This window comes from Mesoplodon bidens (assembly GCF_964165515.1).
Source record: "Mesoplodon bidens genome assembly, chromosome: 3".
Classification (NCBI taxonomy): Eukaryota; Metazoa; Chordata; class Mammalia; order Artiodactyla; family Ziphiidae; genus Mesoplodon; species Mesoplodon bidens.
The window spans coordinates 141414300-141438581 of NC_138178.1; the positions used below are offsets into that span (position 1 = coordinate 141414300).

The 24282-nt window shown below is 42.2% G+C and overlaps 2 protein-coding genes across 2 annotated transcripts in view; both read left to right on the forward strand.

Moving 5' to 3' along the window:
• The first annotated feature begins 4708 nt into the window (after nt 1-4708).
• HSPA2 (heat shock protein family A (Hsp70) member 2) lies at nt 4709-7450 on the forward strand. The gene has a single exon (XM_081229743.1). It carries the CDS (start codon nt 5059-5061, stop codon nt 6973-6975), a length of 1917 nt encoding a protein of 638 aa, XP_081085869.1. The 5' UTR covers nt 4709-5058; the 3' UTR covers nt 6976-7450.
• Nucleotides 7451-12456: 5006 nt separating this feature from the next.
• The window catches only part of PPP1R36 (protein phosphatase 1 regulatory subunit 36), a gene marked incomplete at both ends in the record, with an annotated part of 31799 nt that continues 19973 nt past the window's right edge, over nt 12457-24282 (forward strand). Inside the window, 8 exon segments of the mRNA XM_081228292.1 lie at nt 12457-12537; nt 12585-12650; nt 12654-12659; nt 13500-13523; nt 13527-13564; nt 22895-22981; nt 23496-23593; nt 23690-23756. Coding sequence (XP_081084418.1) covers nt 12457-12537; nt 12585-12650; nt 12654-12659; nt 13500-13523; nt 13527-13564; nt 22895-22981; nt 23496-23593; nt 23690-23756 — 467 coding nt within the window.

Genomic DNA, 24282 nt, shown 5'->3' on the forward strand with positions numbered 1-24282 from the left:
TGCTATTGCACAGATTCACTTTTTTTCTGGAAAAGCCTCTCTTCCAGGTTTGGGACACTTAGCCTTCCATACACGGCATGGTAGTGTCCTACCCCAGGCTACTGTGTATCTACAGTTCAATTAGAACTTTTAAAGACTGAGTTTCTTAAGACTCAAAGAAACAGATGGTGAAATTTTTCCTAGAGTGACAGGTGACTGGAGAAATGTTTTGGGACAAGGTACATCCAAAGAATTATAAAATTGTAGTATTTATAAAGATCTTAAATATAATAGTTGAACTCCAGTTTGCTGATAGGTCCTCAAATTATAGGCTGCTACTGACTCCACCTTCTCTTCAGGCCAACATTACCTCTTCAAAACAATCCACAACCTTTATGAAGTTTGTGCCTGGGTAGGGATTGAGAGGGTTCCAGAAAATCTGTAAATTTTTTTCCTGGTAATTCTGGAAAAAATGTATTCTTGCTCACTTAGTCTCCTTAGGGCAGGCCTGACTACCCAAGCACACAGTTTTAGACCTCATCTTATTCATCTTTGTATCTCTAGGTACAAATATTTTCAGATGTGAATTTGTTTCAACTTTTGGTCTCTGCAGTATTATTTAGTTCAGAAATATAAGAGGTAGGCAGAGAACCTTCCTCTTATACAGGAAAAAACAAGTTATTATTTCCAGTTTTTTTTTGTTAAATAATATGCCTCAGGTCACTTTTAATAAACATTGAGCTAGTAAATTACTACTGTTTTCCAGGTACTCTTCTGGGTTTGGGGAATTAATCAGAGAAAATTTGATACATATTAAAGCTCTTGTTTTTTCTAGACTGTATAAAATCTCAGTCCTTGGATTTTTTTGTGTGTGTGTGGTACGTGGGCCTCTCACTGTTGTGGCCTCTCCCGTTGTGGAGCACAGGCTCTGGACGCGCAGGCTCAGCAGCCATGGCTCACGGGCCTAGCTGCTCCGCGGCATGTGGGATCTTCCCGGTCCGGAGCACGAACCCATGTCCCCTGCATCGGCAGGCAGACTCTCAACCACTGCGCCACCAGGGAAGCCCCAGTCCTTGGATTTTAAAAATATTTTGAAACACCCTAGTATTTATAATCTGTCAGATTACACCTGTTGAAAATCAGTAGTAATTTCTATGTAAATAGTAGGATTAGCAAACTTTCAGTTGAATGTTAATAGTCAAGCTTTGAAAATCAATTGTAAAAGTACAAGAAAATTTAGAAAAATTACTGATAATCCTACCCTCTAACGATAACCATTTTTATGCAATTTTCATATATATGATTATCTTACATATAAGATAAGAATATACAAAAGCCTTGTATCTTATTTTCCCCTTAATTATACCAAGAACATTTTCCCATGTCATTAAAAATCTTGTAAACAATTTTTAGGGCTACATAAATAATCCATGACTATAACTCAAAAAATCATTTTCTTATTGTCAGATATTAAAGCCATTTCTCTTTTATCATTGTTATAAATAATATACCTGCATGTTCTATTATTTCCTTAGGATAAATCCCACAGAGTAATGCTAAATGAATGGTATGATCATACTTAAGGTAAAGAAAAAATATTGTCACATTGCCCTCCAGAAAGATTGTACTAATTTACATTCCCACCAGTAGGGTTTACCTGTTCTGCCGCAACATTACTGGAATTGATGAATTTCACTGGATCATAAATTTGCTAATTTGACCATTTTTAATGGGCTACATGTTTAATGAATTATGAGCCACAATCATCAAATAGAAAAGAACATTTAAAAAAATCAATAGAAATAAGGAAAAATATAAAAACTCCAAGAATGGTCAGTATATGATAATGTTCTAGGATTGTAAAAGTTTATTTCATAGGAAATAAAAATGCAAATACTGTGTCTTTTGGGGGAAAGCTCAGGATGCTATTTAAAGTATGAAACGTATGAAGTATCAATTTACTAGGTGAAAAGTTAGAGCAGAAAAAATACATATACCTAATGAAAATACAGATAAAATTGCTACTCTGGTTTCAGAAAGCTGTGTTAAAGATGAATGTGGGACTTCCCTGGTGGCGCAGTGGTTAAGAATCCGCCTGCCAATGCAGGAGACACGGGTTCAAGCCCTGGTCTGGGAAGATCCCACATGCCACGGAGCAACTAAGCCCGTGTGTCACAGCTACTGGACACGGAGCCTGTGCTCTAGAGCCTGCGAGCCACAACTACTGAGCCCACGTGCCACAACTACTGAAGCCCACGCACCTAGAGCCCGTGCTCCGCAACAAGACAAGCCACTGCAATAAGAAGCCCGCGCAGTGCAATGAAGACCCGATGCAGCCAAAAATAAATAAAATAAACTTTAAAAAAAAGATGAATGTTAAAAAAAAGATGAATGTGGTAGTTAGACTGGAAGATTTGTTTGTAATAACTGTGCAGGACATAGTTATTATACAAAAGAACCCCTCCCTTCTGAAGCTGTAATTTTAGTGTTTGCGTGTAAGAACTGGCATGTCTGCTTTTTTGCTAACTTGCTTTGCTTGAGGTAAGTATGTGAGGACTGTCTGAACACAAGAGATCTGAAGAGATTGTGTTTCTCACAATTCTCTTCTGCTTTCAGTTGTAGTTGGGACCCTGTCCCTAAATCACATCATATCATTAGTTCTACAAAGAATTTGTATTGCTTTCCAGCCCACTAATTCCCTCCGCTCCCTTTTTTAACGACACAAAAGACAAGAATTTCTAAGAATAAAATCAAGAAATCTGTACTCAAAATTTAAGGCAACTTCAACAGAAACTTTTTGGTTTGATCTTTTTTTTCCTAATTAAAAAAAAAAAGTTTTCCTGATTCAAATTTTTTCCTTAACTTCTTTCGTGGAAAAAGAGATGTGAATTGTGAAATGAGATTAACAAGTTAATAGTAGATGTGTTTTTAAAAATTGGAAATTACATACACAACTAGATAAAAGAAACTTAAATGTCCATTGATTGACTTAATTGGATTCTGTCAACATTACTTTTTGGTCAAAGATAACTTTTGTGTCTCTCAGACAAAAACTTTTCTCCAGCACTGTCCCAAACAACTTTGATATTAACTATACATTAGCCTCCTTCAAAGGATTTTCCCCTTCCCACAGCCTCAGGAAAAAGATCACGGCACATAAAGCTCTTAAATGTATCTTGTCCTCCTGAAGAGACTGTTTCTGGTTCATATCCCTCCCCATGTAGTGACACTAATCTTCCGCACTGAACTTGTAGTTGCTGCCAGCACACGCCGCTCTCATCTTTGCCCATGCTACAACCCATGCAAAGAATGGCAAAGGTCAGCACCTGGCTCAGGCATGTCACCTCTTCCAGGAAGCCCTCAGGAACATACTTTACCCTGTCTGGATGTGCCCCCGCCTCTGTGTTCCCTATAGCACTTCTCTTGAATTATTTTTATCTATTTATTGGGCTCTCAACCTCATAAAGACAGATTATTTTTGCATTTGTCTTTTTACCTCACATCCTGGGACTTCTTAAAGCTAACTGAATGACTGTCTCCAGCTTCCCCACATAATGTGAAGGGTTATCGCTGTTTTGTTACTGTCCTCCTTCCGGAGCCCATTTATAGGAGCCTGCTTCTACCACCTATCACTTGGTGCCAGACAATACCTCCAGACCTACTCCCATATAGTCCTCTTAAACGCTATAGAATAAGTTGCGCTCCTTCTCATCTACCTTCTCTGAGAGTTTACGCCTCTAGTGTAACTTCAGCATGGCTAAAGAAAATAATCTCACTCAGTTGAGCTCATTCATAAACATAACTCAGTCATAAACATGATCGTGCGTGCTTAACCTGGGGTTGAGAGACTCGTGAGAGGCGTTGAGACTGGGTTATTTTATGGTACTTCAAAGTGTGGGTTTTGATTATGGACTTCCTCGTGAGGAACTCAAAGCGGCGTTTAAAGCACTTGAAACGGAAAATAAGGAAAGCAGTGTAGAGAACAGGGAGATGAAACTAGGAAGCTTACAGTGGCAGGACAAGCTGGGAAAACGGAAAGCGAGATCGAGAAAGTTTACAAACACTTTTGGGAAGACGAGTTGCAATCACTCCCATCCCCCACTCTGCAGGCCGCCTCGCGCGCGGCGCGGATAAACGGTCGGACTCTCCAGGCGCTCTCCCGGGCTCCTGCTGTCCCCGCCCGCCAGGCAGTTTTTATCCAGCGCTCACACCCACTGAGACGCTGTGAAGCACGCAAAATTAAATTCCAGGAGGCCGACGGCCCAGCCTAGGAACTTCCGCGTCATTTCTCTTTGTCTCCCCCGCTACCCCCGCTCCTCCCCCGGGGCAGGAGCCGCCCTCACGCCCAGGCCAAGCCAAGCCAACGCCCACGCGCCGGCTGAAGAAAAATGCCTGCTCTGGCCCTAGTTCCTCCTGGCCACCAACTCAGAATGAATTGCCCCGCCCCTACGAGCTAGGTTGGTGGACACACTAGGAACTGGACGGCATTTCGAGCCTAAGAACTGAACGACGGGACAAGGCGACACCCCTCTCGACGCTCCCCTTCCGCGCCTCCTCCTGGCGCCACGCCCCAGCACTTCCTTCCCCACCCTACTTGGGAGTCCGCGCTGCTTATTGGCCGCGTGTCCTGCCAATCCAACGGACGTCGACGAATCCCGCCTTAGGAAAGGCGAAGATCGCGAAAACGCGTGGGACGCGAGCCGAAAGCCCCCAAGCCGCAGGTTGCTAGTGAGCCTCGGAGGCAACTGGCCGCCTGGGGCGCGTGGGCGGGGCCTCACTTGCATAACGTCCGCCCGTCGCGTCCTCGCGCGGGCCGTAGTCCCGCCCCTCACCCAACTAGAAGTCTGTTGGGCCGTAGGCGGGTCACTCCGGCTCAGGCAAGCCTGTGGCTGGCGGTCCCGAGAGTGGATTGGCTCTGAAGGCGGCAGGGAGGCGACTATAAGAGTGGGGAGCGGAGCGAGGGGAGAGGGAGACGGTTGTTGCGCTCACAGTGTTTGGTGCGAGGCGACCGTTAGTTGAGGCCGCGGATTTTCTGCCCTAGGTGTTGTCGTCTAACGTCGCTTGCCTGTCTCAGTCAGGATGTCTGCCCGCGGCCCGGCTATCGGCATCGACCTGGGCACCACCTACTCGTGCGTGGGGGTTTTCCAACATGGCAAGGTGGAGATCATTGCCAACGACCAGGGCAACCGCACCACCCCTAGCTACGTTGCCTTCACCGACAGCGAGCGCCTTATCGGGGACGCTGCCAAGAACCAGGTGGCCATGAACCCTACCAACACCATCTTCGATGCCAAGAGGCTGATCGGTCGGAAGTTCGAGGACGCCACAGTGCAGTCGGACATGAAGCACTGGCCATTCCGGGTGGTGAGCGAGGGAGGGAAGCCCAAAGTGCAGGTGGAGTACAAGGGAGAGATCAAGACCTTTTTCCCGGAGGAGATCTCCTCCATGGTCCTCACTAAGATGAAGGAGATCGCCGAAGCCTACCTGGGGGGCAAGGTGCAGAGCGCGGTCATCACCGTCCCGGCCTATTTCAATGACTCGCAGCGCCAGGCCACCAAGGACGCGGGCACCATTACGGGCCTCAACGTGCTGCGCATCATCAACGAGCCCACGGCGGCGGCCATCGCCTACGGCCTGGACAAGAAGGGCTCCGCGGGCGGCGAGAAGAACGTGCTCATCTTCGACCTGGGCGGAGGCACCTTCGACGTGTCCATCCTGACCATCGAGGACGGCATCTTCGAGGTGAAGTCCACGGCTGGCGACACCCACCTGGGCGGTGAGGACTTCGATAACCGCATGGTGAGCCACCTGGCGGAGGAGTTCAAGCGCAAGTACAAGAAAGACATTACACCCAACAAGCGCGCCGTGCGGCGACTCCGCACCGCCTGCGAGCGAGCCAAGCGCACCCTGAGCTCGTCCACTCAGGCGAGCATCGAGATCGACTCGCTCTACGAGGGCGTGGATTTCTACACGTCCATCACCCGTGCCCGCTTCGAGGAGCTCAACGCCGACCTGTTCCGCGGGACCCTCGAACCGGTGGAGAAGGCGCTGCGCGACGCCAGGCTGGACAAGGGCCAGATCCAGGAGATCGTGCTGGTAGGCGGCTCCACTCGCATCCCCAAGATCCAGAAGCTGCTGCAGGATTTCTTCAATGGCAAGGAGCTGAACAAGAGCATCAACCCTGACGAGGCGGTGGCCTACGGAGCCGCGGTGCAGGCGGCCATTCTCATCGGGGACAAGTCAGAGAACGTGCAGGACCTGCTGCTACTCGACGTGACCCCGTTGTCGCTGGGCATTGAGACGGCTGGCGGCGTCATGACTCCACTCATCAAAAGGAACACCACGATCCCCACCAAGCAGACGCAGACCTTCACCACCTACTCAGACAACCAGAGCAGTGTGCTGGTGCAGGTGTACGAGGGCGAACGGGCCATGACGAAGGACAATAACCTGCTGGGCAAGTTCGACCTGACCGGGATTCCCCCGGCGCCCCGCGGGGTCCCCCAGATTGAGGTTACCTTCGACATCGATGCCAATGGCATCCTCAACGTCACCGCCGCCGACAAGAGCACCGGTAAAGAAAACAAAATCACCATCACCAACGACAAGGGTCGTCTGAGCAAGGACGACATTGACCGGATGGTGCAGGAGGCGGAGCGGTACAAGTCGGAAGATGAGGCCAATCGCAACCGAGTGGCCGCCAAAAACGCCGTGGAGTCCTATACCTACAACATCAAGCAGACGGTGGAAGACGAGAAACTGAGGGGCAAGATTAGCGAACAGGACAGAAGCAAGATCCTCGACAAGTGTCAGGAGGTGATCAACTGGCTTGACCGAAACCAGATGGCGGAAAAAGATGAGTATGAGCACAAGCAGAAAGAGCTCGAAAGAGTTTGCAACCCCATCATCAGCAACCTTTACCAAGGCGGCCCTGGCGGCGGCGGCAGCGGTGGTTCAGGAGCCTCCGGGGGACCGACCATCGAGGAGGTGGACTAAACTTGGACTCGAGTCAGCGTAAACCTCTTTTCCTTTCTCTCTTTTTCCTTTTGTTTTTGTTTTTGTTTTTTCTTTGAAATGTCCTTGTGCCAAGTATGAGATCTATTGTTGGAAGTGTTTAGCCCGGTGTATGCATATGAAAGGAGAGGTGCAACAACTTAGTTTAATTATAAAAGGTTAGTTCTAAAGTTTGGCTTTTAAAAACATTATTTGAGGTTTCTCTTTAATGCATTTTGTGTATTTGCTGACTTGAGCGTTTTTGGTTAGCTTAGTTTGTACATGGAGTTTTCAGATGGGAAACCTGAAGTTTGCACACATGTTCCGTGGAAGCTTGGTAACAATAAAATATACAGAAGCTTGAATTGTTTATTTTTATGTACTACTTTAAGAGGAAAGTGAACATTGCAGTAATGTTAAGGACAGGCATACTTTTTGCAAACAAATGCATAAATACAAATTTAAAAGTAAAGCTGAAATTGATCTAAAAATTATTGTGTTGGAGTTTTCAATTTTCCCTTCTTACTGTTTTACCCATGTTGGTCTTTAACTAAGATATTAGTATAAGATGAAATTTATCTAACTCAGTGTTGCCTAATTTTCTGATGAGGTTCCTGCTTTGAATTACCAGCAACTTAAGGGGAAAAGATCTGGGTAAACGTTTTCCCCCCTTTTAATACAGAAACCAGACTGGGGTCTGACAGTATACCCAAACTCCTAAGGCTTGGCTTAAGTATTCAAGTGAAAATCCACCTGAATATTCCAACAGAATACAAGGTATGTTCCAGGGTTAAGTACAGAAAGATTCTTTCTCCAAACAAAAGCTGGGGCAGGTGTTGTCTTCTGATAATAGCCCAACATAGTATGAAACAAGTTGCTTTCTGCAACATACAGGTGCCTGAAACAAGATCCAGCAGGCAAACGTTAAAGCCACTTAATACTGACTCCAAATTTAGTCAAATTTGTTAACTTTAATTTTCTAGTAAAACAGCTCAACTTCTGGGCTTATGGCAAATTCAAGAAGAATATGTTTTCAGCAGTTAAATTACTTGCAGGTTAGAGGAAGATAATATAGTTTTTTCTTCTGATAATCATAATGCCTTTTCAATACCTGCCTTAAATGACTAGAATATATTTCTTTTTTAAAAGACAAACTGCAAGATAGTCCTGTATTTCATCAATATACAACTTGTCCATTTTCCAGTATTTCCGATTTGAGATTGTTACAGATAGGAATATTACAACCCTTTGAGATCCACTATCCTGGGCTTAAACTTTAAAATCCATATCCTTGTGGGGGGTTCATATTTTAGTGGAATGACACATCTGCTTTGTTCTGAATGATTCTCTTTAAGGAGAATGTGGAAGAAATTCAGTAAAAGCTGATTGGAAAATGCATAGTTAACCTAAGGTTTTCACCATACAGACATTTTAATATCTTCTTCCAAGTGATGTAGATTTGCTTCATGTTGCTCATAAGATAACAGTGACTTATAGATGCTAATTTTAAATTTAGTACTGGACACTTCCATATCATGCAGAGATTAACTTTTGAAATAATATAAAAATGAGAGAACAAAACAGCCTAAAAATATTGAACTTTAGTAATGATCCTCTCACAGAAGAGCAGACTCTTTTTACGTATACTTTTTTTCTTTTTTAGCAGGTCTCATTTGGGTGGGGTGGGGAGATAAAAAGGCAGTTGTGAAATTGCTTCAAAATAAACATTTTTTAAAAGGTAGTTGCTCTTTACACTCTGAAAGCTGGACATAACTTGGGTTTTTCAGTGCTCATGCCAGAGTGGAAAGTTTTCAGCAAGGAGGCGTTAAGGGTGTTTCATTGACTGCAGATAGCATTGTATAAATATTTGATAAACTACCTTGGTACTAACAGAATGAGGTGATTAGTAGCCTTAGAGTGACGTTTAACATGAGTTTTTACCAAGATAACACTCATTCTTAACCTTTTATTAGTCCTTTATTGAAAGTGTTTATCCCTTGCTCTGACTTCCAAGTATATAAAGTATAATGGAGTCTTTCTGTAAGTGCAATTTGGTATTATTAGTATGACTCATTTTAGACCTCATTTTGGGAGAGATTAGTTTTTAAAGTATCAGAAAAATGACCAATGGTAGTCTCTTTGGCCTGGTCTCTGGTAACCTGCTGTAACAATAACATCAATCTATGTAGATACTTCATTTTCTATTATTTTGAAAAGTAATTTGTAAAAGTCCTAGCCTTGAGTGTTTTTAATTCTGTCTTCTCAAATTTACCTAGATCTGAATATTGCTAAGATAAAGCCACTGAAGTAGCCGTTCAGTGTTTCCCGGGGTCAGTTGAAACTGGTAACTCGATAACTCCTGGGAACTCCTTAGCAGATTTTAGATCAGCTGTAGTCAAATGATAATGGAAAAAGTACTTGAGTTTAGGATGAGGCTAAATTACAGTTTAAGGAATAATTAGCATCACTTGAACTTGAAAGTAATGTTATGCTAGGGATTAGTGGTCATGACTAAAGCTAATGCAATACATATAGAAGGCTAAGGGATTGAAAAAGTACATTTATCAGAATGGGGACTTAATTTCTTCTTATCTGAATGTCTGATTAACAAAATGGCTGTTTTGAGGCAATGAATCTATACACCTGTCAAAATAAGACATAGCAGGTTGTTTACAGTATTTCAGATGTATGAAATTTCAAAACAAGCTTACCCTAAATTTTTTATCATATTAATTTGATATGTGTAATGGAAATTCATGCGCTTGGTTTGTGTATTAGGAGATATCAGTGCTCTTTACATCTTTAAATTTAGCATGCATGATAGGATATTTAATGTATCACCTATTCAATATGTCAAGGAGAGCTAAGAATTTCTTTATCCTATGTACAATTTTAGACATGAATATAACCTGGCTATCTAGATGAAATCAAAAGATTTCTTTTTATGAAGCTCAAATACTGGGCCCATGATAAGGTATTCATCTACTTTAAGTTGAATGTAGTTTATAAAATTTGTATTGTGGGGTATATTTCCCTTGCTTTTGAACACTGGAATTGAAATTTTAAAGAATCTCAGATCCATATGTCACAAGACAATTGCTAAGGGAATACATATATTTAGGTTAAGGAACAACAGGAATATTCAGTTGCTTCTGTATAATGTGTAAGTAGGTATGAGAAAACTGTTGTGAAGAACTATCCTTAAGCATTAAAATTAGATACAGAATTTAAATCCTTGAAGAAAAATTATGGATCTTTAGAGAAAGATACAAGTTTTTACTCTTGATACAGCTCTTGGGATGGAAATATTTTAGGGTATATGTATTTCTAAAATTTAATAGAGTAATACTTACTGTTGAACTGTCTTTCCCTTAGAACAAATGAAGTCATAGACTCTTTTCCTCCACCCCTTTAAGTATAGATCGGGATGTTTGTGAATTGAAGATGGGGGAAATAAGCAATCAAAAATGGAATTGCTAATTCAAATACTGGCATTGCTGTTTTCTTACATGTTTGTTTTAAAAGTAGAATAACACTTTGAAAATATGTCCATTATGACTTTTTCATAGTATAAGCATGCATTACATCCAGTTAATATCTTGGGCCTAAAATTTGAGACCAGCAACTTAGTTCTATGTTATATGCTCTCAGTTCTTTGACCTTGAGGCATATATCTTAACTAGGCAAAAAAAAACCAACTTTCCCTCACAGGACACTTGAAATTATTAAATATTTAGATGTCACCTTTATCCCTACTTTATAGCATCATGAATTATTTGGGGTTTTTTTTAAAGAAAATTATATTTCCATTTTAGGTTGTGAGTTTCTCATGCCATTTAACAAAAAACCTAACTGGTGAAAAATCTAACCTAAGAAATGAGTGGGTCACTTTTAAAATAAATAATGATTTACAGCCATAAAAACAATTTTTTATTCCCTCTTTTGTTAGAGCCTAGTGATACAGAAATATAAGATGGTTCCTTAAGAGTTATCGAGGCTTTCCTTTCAATATTATGTCCCTCTACCACATGTGATGTAACTTGTCATGTAACTTCTCTGTAGGTCATTGTTCTGGGTTCTCAACGCTTTTATTTTTCTCTTAGTTTTGTATTTTAGACAGCCTAAAGTTAAACATGGTAAGGTATAAAAGATCTTTGGTTTTCTATTAGCATTTCTTCACTCATTGAGATAACTGAAGAAGTTGCCTGGAAGTGTGGGGAATGGGTACCATCCAGAGTCCTTGGTCTCTCTCAGTCCTTTTTGGAGCTTCAACTCATTATTTCTCCTCTTCCCACCCAAAGTTAAATACCCTGCTTGGAGAAAAGCTTTTGGTGATTGGGATATTTTGCTAAATTCTTTTTAAGTGAGTCATCTTGTAATAAGCCAGCCTCTAAGGCTACAGCCTGAAAGCAGCACTGCCAGCGTACAGGTGGGTTTCCTTATATCTAAGCCAACCAGAACAGCTACCAGCAGTGGACTCAGGTGAGTGGAACATGAATCTAGGTGATTACAATTTTATACCACTGTGACCAGTGATTGTGTTACCAAGTAGTGAGACTGGGAGGGTGGGGGGAAGGGGAAGCAGTGGGATATCTATTGCTATGTTTTTAAAGTTTATGTGAGTATACAATCACTATTTACTAACCATCTCTTTAACGCTAATTAAGCTGTGGGGATAAAACAAAAGCAGAATATATTAGGCATTCCCAGTCATGTAGTGTCATCTAGAATTGCTTACATTAGTGATGGAAGGAAAAAAATACCAAACAATCTGCATATCAACTCAGTTGCAAGAAGAAATTACAAGACACATGATTTGAAAAGTGTAAATACAGAAATATCAGTTGAAAACCCATTGATACAAAGCAAGTTTCTCTGCTTTGAGAGACACTAATTTTGAGTAATTATTCAGGGTGATGCTTTATACACATTACTCCTTAAAGAGCCTCATAAACCCCTCATCTGGATATCTTCAAATGGGTTCCACATCTAGTTATGCAGCAGAACCCAGTTTTGAAAACCTTATTTCCTCCCTTGCTCCCCTCCTGCCACGCCCCGCCCTATATTAACCTAGTCCCAACCTGTGTGTTTTATATTTTATTTTATTTGTTTTTATTTTTCTAACCTGGATTTGAACTTCATTTAGTCCTATTAAACTTTGGAACAAAGGGCAAGCTTCCCTAAGGAACTGAAGACCTTTTGGCTAAGATCAAGTGTAGTATCTGTTCTTATTAGTTTAATATCTGATACATCTTCTATCTGAGGATAACATACTAAGTGGATCTTTGGAGCAGGGAGTTGGAATAGGAGCTTGCTCTGTCCACTACCCCCCCCCCAAAAAAAGTTATTCTAATTAAAAACAAAAAAACAGTGACGTAGTTGACTTCTCGGTGGGAAGGCACGAAGAACTGACCTCTAAAGAAGGAACCCCGGGGCAGCTTTGCTGTGAGACGCTAGGGAGCCACAGCAGCCAAAGGTGTCAGCATGGGCGGCAGTGACGCCCACCCGCCACCGCTGCGGAGGAAGGAGGGTCCCGCCCCCGCCCAGCGTCGGCGGGGTTTCTCGGCGCTCACGGGCAGTTGCCTCCGCGACGGTCGGTCTAATGCGGCCAGCGGGAGACCACGTATCGTGTGCCCGAGTTTTATTCGAGGAGGCAGCGGCTGGACTCGCAGGCCGACTAGCCGGATGTAAGTGCACCTGGGCCACCCCCAGCCCGCGGCGGGTGGAAAGCCGACTCCCTCCCGCCCGCGGCGCCCGACGGGGACTCGGTGGCGGTGCAGCGACGCCCTCCATTCCCTCGGCCAAGGCCCTGCTCTCCGCCCTCCCCAGGCGGGGGCGCCGCCTTAGCCTGGGGCGAACCTCATTCGAGGAGACCTGGGCTTAGTTGTCTACAAAAACCGGACGATGGAGGTGCGTTCGGCAAACGGTCAGAATTGAATTCCGGCTTCCCCCACAGATACCTAGGTATGGGAAAGTTCCACCGCACCACCTCTAATTGGTTGGCTGAGAAATAAATAGCCGTCCTGCGGAGGAAGCAGCCCTGCTCTGGGTGGGATCCCCAGAGAGGAGAGGCTGGAGGCTGGTAGCTACCACGGCTTGGGAAGGATAACCTGGTACTTCGCCCACTTCCTCCGAAGGGTGGGGTCAGGGTTAGAGTTGGTGTCTAACTCCTCTGAAAGATTGGGGCTGCCTTGGGCACCAGTGTATTGTGGTCTGAGTCCCAGTTAATCAGTAAATTGCTATGGTGAGGTGACGCAGGCTCCTAGCCTTCCTCTCTTCTTTCCCTTCCTTCCTTTCTCCCCTACTTTCCTCCCTTCCTTCCTTTCTAGTGAAACTACACCCAAAAACAATCAAAAAAGATAAAATGCTGGCTTCAAGTTAAAAAAAAACAAACAACAGTTTAAGACTCTACATCTTTATTGAATAGAGTTAAATAGCAACTAGTGAGAATTATTGTTAAAAGTTCATTGTGACATGCGGATTGTAAATTGAACCTTTATTTTTGCTGCAGTCATTTCATTTTACAGCAGTTGGGATTACGATTAGGGATGTGATACTGGAAAGATGAAACCAGAACTCTTGAGTTCAGAAGGTAAATGTTAACAAAACTTTATTATAGCTTTTATGAAAATTACGTGTGTTTGGGATAAAAAAAATTCAAGCAGTACAGAAGAGTATAAAGAGTAAAATAAATGTCTGCTGCAATCGCAGCATCTAGAGATAACCATTTTGGCAGCCTTCCTGATATCCCCGTTTTATGACACTTATCAGCTGCTCCTATGTAGCAGACACTGTGCTAATCAGTTTACCAACCCTTTGAAACAGCTGCGTGTTAATCCACTTTTACAGATGAAGAAACTGATGTCAAAGGGTTAAGAAGTTTGAAGGAAACTAAGTGACTTGGCCAAATCACAGCTCAGAGGTGATTAAGATGTTTTAAATCTAGGTCTACTTGGTTAACAGTCCATATTCTTAACTACTTTATAAAATTGCCTTTTTGAGTTATGGAAATAGAGTTTTACATTAATGGGACCATATATTATACCTGATGCAGTAGACCGTAAATTTTACAAGGTAAAATTATTAGGTTAGAAAAACTAATTTTAATTCTCTAATTTAATATGAGAAAATACTGACTCTATTAAAAGTGTATCACTAAACTAACAAAACTAGCCACTATCTGCTGTGCATCTATTATATCGCAGACATTTGCATATTTTTCTGAGTCTTAAAACAGCCATGGAAAGTGAGCACTAATATCTCCATTTCATAGGTGAAGAAACAAGGCTGAGGGAGATTAAGCCACTGAACCAGAGTCATCCAGCCAGTAAGTAGCAGAACTGACATTTTGAACCAAGGTTTATTGAAGTCCTTTCCACTTTATACACTGTCTCCCTCTGATAGACCGCAAACCCTCAATGGCAGGAACTGTCTTAGTCATCTCCATGTCCCTGGAGCCATCTGCAGAACTTCACAGAGTAGGCACTCACCAGTTGTTTATTGAACAAGTACAATCAACCAACTAGATTCAAGCAGAGGAAGACTAGAGGCACAGGGCCAATTAGAAGGCTAATTGTAGGAGGATTATAAATAGTTATCCAGGTAAGAAACAGAGTCAGAGAGAGAAGGGTGCAGGACTAAGAAGTATGCAAGAGATGAAATTGACAGGATGTTTGGATAGAATTGATTGATACGATATAGTGCCTGAAAGTGAAGGGAGAGGGAGAAGTAGGTGCTTAGGTTGGCTCCCACGTGTCTGGCTTGGGTGATTGGTTGGCTGGGATTGCCCTTCCCCCATATACAGAATAAAAGAGGCAAAACTGGTGATGTGTTTGAGGTTGCTATGACGTGGACACATCTCTTAGGCTGTTGGTCAAATGGGGCTGGAGGTCAGAAAAGGAGTTGGCTGTGCAGATGTAATTTATAGTTACATTATAAATATAATTAAATATTTAATAGCAATTAAACATGAATAATTTAAAGGCTAACCATTATATTAAAGTCAAAATCAAAAGTTTACATTTCATGGAATATTTATTTCAGTATTTGAGTAATCTGTCATTTCCACAGCAGTGATTTCAGTTTTTCTTCTCAGATATGTCACAGAAGATTCAGTAGAGTAGCTGCTGAAACATCATACTTAGTGAATGTGAGATAGTGACAAAGATAGCAAGATAGCTCTGAGATTAGACAGACAGGATAATCACAGGAGTCAAAATATACACGGTAAAGCACAAGAAAATGTGGGTGTAAATTTTCAGTGCCAATATTTTCTTTTCTCAGTCTTCATATATATATAAAGGCCATCTCAATCCTCTCTTCTTATGATAAAAATTGCACCATACTTTTATGTACTGATCTTCTTTATAAATGAAGTTATTTTGTAGTATTTTTCAAACTAATTTTTCAGTGCTAATCTAATAATAACCCACCCCAAGTGGCACTTTTTCCTGTATGATCCTACTAACGAATTTACAGATATCAGTTTCACACTGACTTTATTATTCATAAAACATTCATATTCATAAACTAAAGTTTCTTTTGGTTCGTTACCAAATTATTCTTTAGAATGGCTTGATTGATTTCCCATGTGTATTACCCACTTGATTTTGGAGAATACACATGGGATGGTATGATTTAAAAGGTAGATTGTGTGACATAATGTTGAATGGAAAAGGCCAGACACAAAAATGTAAATACTGTATGATTTTATTTATATAAAAGTTTACAGTAACAGACAAAAGAAAATAACTGTATTGATAGAGGTCAGAATAGTGGTTACTTTTTGTGGGTTATCAACTGGCAGGGGAGAGTACAAGAGAACCTTCTGAGGTGCTGGAAATGGACTATATATTGATTTGGGTGGTGGTTACATGGGTGTATACGTAGTAGAAAATTCATCAAGGGGAGGGGGAAGGGTAAGCTATGACAAAGTGAGAGAGTGGCATGGACATATATACACTACCAAAGGTAAAATAGATAGCTAGTGGGAAGCAGCCGCATAGCACAGGGAGATCAGCTAGGTGGTTTGTGACCACCTAGAGGGGTGGGATAAGGAGGGTGGGAGGGAGGGAGACGCAAGAGGAAAGAGATATGGGAACATATGTATATGTATAACTGATTCACTTTGTTATAAAGCAGAAACTAACACACCACTGTAAAGCAATTGTACTCCAATAAAGAAGTTAAAAAAAAAAGAAAATTCATCAAGCTGTCCACTTAAAGATTTATGTGCTTTACTGCATAAATGGAAGCTATACCTCAATTTAAACAGTGTAAAAATAAAACCCCCCAAACACCAGACTGTGTCAAGTACACAAATTGGGTGTAGTTAAATATGGGGAAAGGACTACCATGAAGAATAGATGGGGGCAACCCTTTTATGGTGGAGCTGCTTTGTGTTTAAGCAACTCAGTGTGGCAAACCTGAGTATTAGGATTACCTTGGGAGTCCAGCTGCTAGGGGTGATGCTAAGGAAAAAGGAAAGCAGACTTTTGAATGTTTTAGGCCAAAGTTAATGTTTGGCTTTGTTGGAGATGTAGATACTGATTCCCTTTTAAAGTCTAAGCATGTCCCATCACACATTAAAATGTAGGTTTGAAGTCAGAGAGGGCTCATGAGCTGGAACATGCTCTTTTTCTTTAGAGACAGTGCTGCAGACACTATGTCACCCCAATTCTTGGTGATGCGACAGGGCTGAGGCAGAGGAGGTGGAGAGGAGACAGTGGTAAGAATGGGAGCTGCAGAGGCCGAGGCTTGTTCAGTCACTGGTCTCACACCAGTTCTGTTTGGTGTCACTCCACAAACCTGTACGATCATGTGTCATGGGATTGCATCTGTGCTCTAGAAAGCCCTCTCCCATAGTGACATGGAGGGGCAAGATTAGAACTCGGGAGACAAGACAATTATGCATTACTGTAAGGGGGAGGTGGAGACTTGCAGGAGAACAGTCAAAGAGTCGTGCTAGAGGCAACTCAGATAAATCCGGCCTTGTGTGCAGGGGGAAGTAGCTGGTAAGATTGGCTGTGAGACAAAGGGAGGAAGGAGGCAAGAACGTCTGGGTCACTGAGTGGGTGACAGCATTGTCTATTGAGACAAGGAAGGTGGGAGAGCGGGTATGTTTATGGGGGGGTGAAAGGTAACAAGGTTACTTTTTCAGTGTGCAGAATGTGAGATATAGTCAGCCCTTGGTATCCGCAGGGGATTGGTTCTAAGACACCCCCGCCCTCTGCGGATCCCCAAATGTGCAGATGCTCAAGTCCCTTATATAAAATGACATAGTACAGTCGGCCTTCTGGATCTGCGCGTTCCACGGGCTGACTGGACCTGCCTGTGAGATGTCCAGGTCAAGAATTCAGTAAGCAGGGGTTTGGTTTTCCTGAGAGGGGCCGGTGCAGAATTACAGTGGAAAGTGAACTGACTGAGGCCAGAAGCCTAGGAAATACCAATACCTACTTCTAAAAATTATGAAATGTTTTAAAATATCATATTATTTTTAAAAACCAGAAAATACCATTAAGTGAAAACAACCAAAAAAACTTTACAATCCCACATAAAGAGTATGACTGTTAACATGTTAACAGTTATTGTATAGCTTTCCAAATCTTCTTTTATGTATGCATACACACACATACATTTTTAACTTACTCTATTCTCCATTTCCGTATCTTTTTTCCTCATCACAAAGTTGCACATACTTGTTGAAAAACAAGTATATAAATGTACAAAGTAGAAAGTGGGGGGTTCTGCCCAGTTCTGCCCCCAAAGACCACCGGTGTACCAGTGTTAAGGCTTACCACCTTATTTTTACTTTTTTGTGTTTGACATACTGATTATATTTATTTTACATTCTGTGACTGATAATTCCACTACCTGAAATCATTGTACGTCTGACTTTGTTGCCAGCTTTTTTTCTCTTATAGTGTTATTTTAAAATTTTTAACTAAATATAAACATTTTAAACTTTTTTTTTTTTTTTTTTTTTTGTAGTACGCGGGCCTCTCACTGTTGTGGCCTCTCCCGTTGCGGAGCACAGGCTCCGGACGTGCAGGCTCAGCGGCCATGGCTCACGGGCCCAGCCGCTCCGCGTGGCATGTGGGATCCTCCCCAACTGAGGCACGAACCCGTGTCCCCTGCATCGGCAGGCGGACTCTCAACCACTGCGCCACCAGGGAAGCCCTAAACTTTTTATATTGGAAGATTTCAAACATAAACAGAAGTAGGGAGAATGGGATAATGAACCCTCACATACCCATAGCATAGCATCAACAGTCACCAAATTAGGGTCAACTTTATATCATCTGAACCCTCATCTTCTCTACCCCTTGATTATTTTGAAGTAAATTCCAGATATCATATCATTTCATCTATAAGTATTTCAGTAATATATCAAAAAAATAGGCACTCTATTAAAAAACATAACTAAATTACTATTTACTGGCCTAAAAATACAAAAGGTAATTTCTTAACATTGTCACATATGCAGTTTGTATCCAGATGTCTCCTATTGTCTAATATCTTAAAAGTTTGTTCCAGTCAGGATCCACACAATTTCCATACATTACAGTTGGTTTGATATGTCTCTTAATCGGTGTGCATGTCTTAAGGTTTTGAAAGGTATCGTCACATGGCCCTCAGGAATAGCAGGCAGGCAAAGAAAGAGGAGCTAACTGAAGAGAAAGCATGATTAGAAGGGTCAGGAGGAAAGCCCTGAGACACACAAAGGCCTTCAAAGGCAAAATAAGAAAGGGAATTTGAGTGGGGAGTGGTCAGCAATGTCAGATGCTAAAGAGAGCTCAGGATGGGGCAAAAAGAAGCCTTTGGATTTAGGGGTCGCTCAGGACGTAGGTGAGAAGCCATTTCAGGAAGGCAGTGGAGTAGAAATCAGATTACAGTAGCTAGAGGAGAAGAATCTGAGATAAAGAGTATTCTATTTTTGCTAGTTTCTCATCAGTAAGTTTACCAGTGAAAAAGGAAAGCGATAGTAGCCTTTAGGGGATCCAGGACTAAGGGAAGGGACTTTTGTTGCTTTTGTTATAAAGGTAGGAAAATTTTGAGTTTGTTTGGGTAGAAAGAAGAGATGGAAGAGAAGAGAAAGAAAGTGGGAATGGGATCAAGAGCGCAGATTAGCTTGGAAAAGGTGGAAGCAGAGTTTCCGCTGAGTATGGTGGGAAGGAAGTAATAGAGACAGGAAAGCTTGGGAATTTGAAGGTGCAGGAAAGATATATCTATGCCGCTCTCCTTACTGAAAGTAAACCAGACCCTCCCAGGCTACTAGTGGGAGGAGAATCTTTTGGTAACAGTGCTACTGACCCTGATTCATTCCCCCGAGATTGCTGCTCCCTTTCCAGCTCCCTCCTAGGTAACTGCCACCACTGCCACACTGGGCTGGGCCGGGGCTCCGGAAACCTGCATTCACCCAAATGCCCTGACCCAGTACCTAAATGGGGGCATTTCCTGAAGCCAGTGGACAGGGGAGACAGGGAGGTCTTCCCAGGGGAGGCGCTGTCTAAGACCTGAGGAGGAGGAGGTGTTGGCAAGGCAAAGGGAGCTCTGGTTGTGGAGGAGGAGAGTGCGTTCTAGGCAGAAGGAACAGCATGTGCAGAGGCCCAGACACGTCCGAGACTGCAAGTGGTCAGTACGCTGGGTGTAGAGCTCCAGGCGAGTGTCGAGAGAGGAAGTAGAAGTTTTAAACCAGGGCAAGATCGTGAAAGGTCTTACAGACCATGCTGAGGAATTTAAACTTTATTCAGAGGGCACGCGGGGTCGGGGTGGGGGTGGGTGGCGGGGATTGAAAGGTTTTAAATGGGGAAGTAACGGGCCAACCAACAAGGCATGCTTCTCTCTGACACAGTGTCTGTAGTCCAAGCCATTCATGTTGCAAGTGCCCCCTACTCCCAGCTGGGAGAGAACCAGCCGCCTGTCTGAGTGTTTGCCAAGGTCGTGGACTCCCCTGAGGACATACGGCCAAGGAAACTACACCTCCAGAAGCCTTGAACTTCTGTTTTTCAACATAGCCTAACAAAAGACTCTAGTAACCACTGAAGAGATCTAACTGGTGTGGAAGCCAAGAGTGGTCCAGCCCTCTGCATTTTAGTGATGGGTTCTAGGAGAAAACATGACTGCTTTTTCTCATTTATTTCAGGGCAAAGGGAAATGATGTGACTGTGCCGTGATATTAGGAAAGCACGTCAACACAGTGTGGTCTGTGATTCTAAATGGGTTGCCCGATTGAGAGGGAGACTATGGAGACTGGAAGAAGGTACAGATCTAGGTCACACTGTGGTTTGGGAGCCAATCAGAGGTGCAGTTCAAAGGACAATTTTTAATTATTACTAGTGATGCTTCTTAATGTTTCCAAATGCACTGTGAACTTCTTTTAGAGCTATGGCAGGACACTCACAAAGAGAAATCCATCTCACCATCTGATCCGGAGAATGACTTCAGTCAAGTGAAAAGCCACTCAGGCAAGTGTGGGAAGACGTGTCCAGAGGTCAGAGAATAAGGACTAGAGGTTTCGCAGTAAATGCCAGACTACTGGCTAAGAGCAGGCACTACCTGCCACAAGTTTCAAGTACTGAGACATGGTCAGCCTCTCTGAGCCTTAGTTCTCCATCAGTAAAATGATAGCCATGTACTAGATGATCTTTTAGATGTCTTCTAACCCCCAAATTCTATGATCTTATGATTTTATAATTCTAAGTTCATTTGACTTAGTTCATAGACCTGATCTATAAGATCCCAAATGTATCCTTTCCTTATCTTAAGGCTCTCTTGTCTCAAATCAACTCAGGCAAACTAACTAATAGGGCAAAAAATGTTGAATTATAGGGATGGGACTGAGGCAAGGTTAGGAGGGAAGCAATTTCATTTGACATTAACTGAAATTGGGTGTTTCTATCTATATTTTCTCATCTTCTAGAGAAGAGAAACCCTGGGAAGGGCTGGTGACCTGAGGTTTCTTTAGCCTGTTAGGAAAGTTAACAGCCAATGGCTTGTAAGTGGCCAGAATGTTGTGATGGTCCAAGAGAAAACTGAAAACAACTTTGTGTTCTTGTTTAGGGTGGTTATATTAATGCCACACATTAGATATCTGGCAAGTAGAATGGACTTCAAAGAGCTCTTAGAAAATGTCTGAATGTTTGGGGGAATTGAGGATTTTGTTAAAGGCTATCTAAATGGCCTGTCAGTAGAATGTATCAACAACGTACTGTTTCTTCCTCTATACCTCTATCAACTTATTTTTTTGGAACGCAGATAATAAATCAATACATACTTGTTATTAAAAAAAAACCTGAAATAATACAGAAGTCTACAGCTGTGGAAGATAGCTCTCTTCATCACTACGCCTCCTCTCTGCCCCATCTCTCTTTGGAGGTACCCACCATCACCATTTGGCATCCTTTCATTTCTTTTTTTCCTGCCACCTCCTCAGTATTTCAGCACACCCTCCCTCTAAATACCCAATCCTTGGAGACCAGTGATAAGAAGAGGACAAGAAAGAATGAAAAGTTTAGAAATTTCTACATCCACTAACAAACTTGGTGCCAATGGCCTGAAAAGAAAGAAAAGTACAAAAAATCATTCCCTTGAGGTGATATCATGTACATGCTTTTAGATTCTAACCTAGTCTACAACCTGAATATTGCCAGGATGTTGGCAAAAACTCCTGGAAGAAGAAAGTACCAAACTGATTAAGTTTATCATTCTCATGGGAGGTATTTCTCTAAAATGATGACTTTGTGGGTAACCAATCCCAGAAAAATTTTAAAGGAAGTTGTTTCAAAACTGTTGTGTTGACAGAGATGATAATATATGCATGATTAGGGAATGACTAAAATCTGGGGAAAAGTGCTTCTACTTACTATATCTATGCTTAAACTTAACAGAGAGACGTAACTGTGGGCAGAGATTAAGCATCTGGGTGGTGTTATCAACGTGGCATTGTTTCAGGCAGAAAAATAAACATCATAATCTACAGTGGTCACCAAACCAATGTATTTGGTAGACACCACAATTCTAGAAGATGAACTCTCTATGAGGCAGGAACCACATCCTGCTAGTCTTCAAAACGCTTTTCTCTGTTTTCCTATTAAGCATTTGCTGATAATCCTCAGAGTCTGTGCATTGTCTGTAATCAGACACCACTTATTTTCAATGTTATAGCAATGCCTGACTCAGAGTATGGCCTCAGTACATATTTATTTGTTGCTTAATTGTGGTCCATTGTTAGTTAGGCCCATTACTGCTTGGTAATGCTTGTACAAAAACTATAGAGTGAAAGCAACCCTGAGTTAAGTAAAGGGTCCTGAAACCTTCTTCGAGATAGTCAAGCTTCTAGAAGAGTCCACAGCGGTGACAACGAGGTGGCTGCTCGGGGGGCAGGACTGCCTGGTGGGTAAACACACGGCTCTGTGGCTAGAGAACCTGTGTCCGGTCCTGGCTTTGGCACTTGCTAAGTGATCTTGGTCAAGTTACTTAATATCTTTCTAGGGTTCAATCTTTCTCATATGTAAACATTGTAATAATAGTAATATTTTCCTAATAGAGTTGCTGTGAAGATTGAATGAGGTCGTGCTTAGAAGCACATAACAAGTACTCAGTAAATCAAAAAATCCTTCCTACTGATCACGAGCTTTCTGTTTCTTCTGAAGTTACAGCAGCATTTTCGGATGGAAATGTTTTGTGTATGGTGGTATTCAGGGGGCTAGTGATACGTAAAGGCTGAAAGTCTGATCTTTTAATCTTTTTCTAGATGATTGTACCACATGTAAATACATGAATTAAGTACAGCTGTGCCTCATATTCTCTCCAGGACACTCACAATATGTGCTGGTCCTCAGGTTCCATGAGCTATGGTCATGCTCTGATTAGTTTCCCCCGGGAAGAGGTTAAGTTCCTAATTTTCTCATTTCTATTACAGTTTTACACCTGCAGTAGAACTCAAAGAAAGAGGAAAGAAAGGCAAAGCAGTTCACTTTGCTGAAATTGATGGTCCAGCTTCAGACAGGTAGCTTAACTTAGCACCATGGCAGGGTTGCTGATAGCACCTCTTAGCAGAATGGCTTAAGCCTCTACAGACTCTAAGAAAATATCATCCTAGGTTGAAATGCAAATAGCCATCAAGGAAGGAACATGCACTATTTCACAATTATGGTGGGAGTTACAATGATCCCAATAATGTATCCCTGTGATAATTTGGCTATTAGCAAATTTTCAGCTTCTTTAAAAAAAATCTGAAAATGATAGCTATGCCAAAAATAGATGATTTAAATGATCTATTTCGGATCAAATTGGTATTTACATTTTATGTAAAGCAGTGTGCATTCCTCCTACCCCTAGCATGGTAAATAATATAATGTTTAATAAAATGTGTTCCAAAATGATCCTACATTAAATGAAACCCACACATGATACTCAGGGTCTCCTTACTTTATAGTAAACACCTCATGTGCCTCAGGGTAGATTAAATACAACTAAAACCTTTCAAAGCACTACTAGAGACTGTTATATCCCCAAAACAGGTTGACAGATAAAAGGTTTGCTTTAAGAGACGATAAGTCACCCAAAGGCTTAGAGAAACAAAGTCAGCAGGGCAACGTTACACTCCACGATGCTAAATGTGAGTAACTGCATCATCCTTACATGTATTACCTGGTGTCAACCTCTAAGGCAGCTCTTTGCCCCTCTTTCAATTGTCCATCTTTTCTCCTTTCAGTTGTTGCTTTGCTTTTACTACAAGATACTGAGATGCAGCATATCCGTTCTTTTACAACATTTATGAGGTATGTAATGCTTGTGAGACATTTTAGATCTTTTATTCTTTATTTTGAAATCATCCCATCTGATAAATGATGACAAATCTGATTTTTGGAGAAAGGGCTGGCTCTATGCAAGCCATTCTCTCAGGATACAGTTTCAAAGACTGAGACCAAAGAGAGGAAGCCAGAAGTCACAGGAGACCAAATAAAGTCCAGGGCAAGGAGTATGGTGAGCATGTTGTCAGAGTCCCATTGAGACTACACTATGTGTATGTTGGTTAAAGGGTATACTCATTTACTGAAGATCAGTTTTCTCCACTAGTTATGTTTGGCAGCCCCAACAAGTACTAGGTGTGTGACTCTGGGTGAGCTTTTTGATCTTCCCGAGCCTCAGTTTCCTTGGATACAAAATTGGAAGTAATGGTGTCTCCACGTGGCTGTATGTGGAAGGTGCTTCTCATGGCAGCTGCACTTGTAAGTGCTTAGTGAGAGTTGGGTATCCTATGCTGTGGGCAGTGCTCACAGATTCCCTCAGCATTCAGTAAAGGCT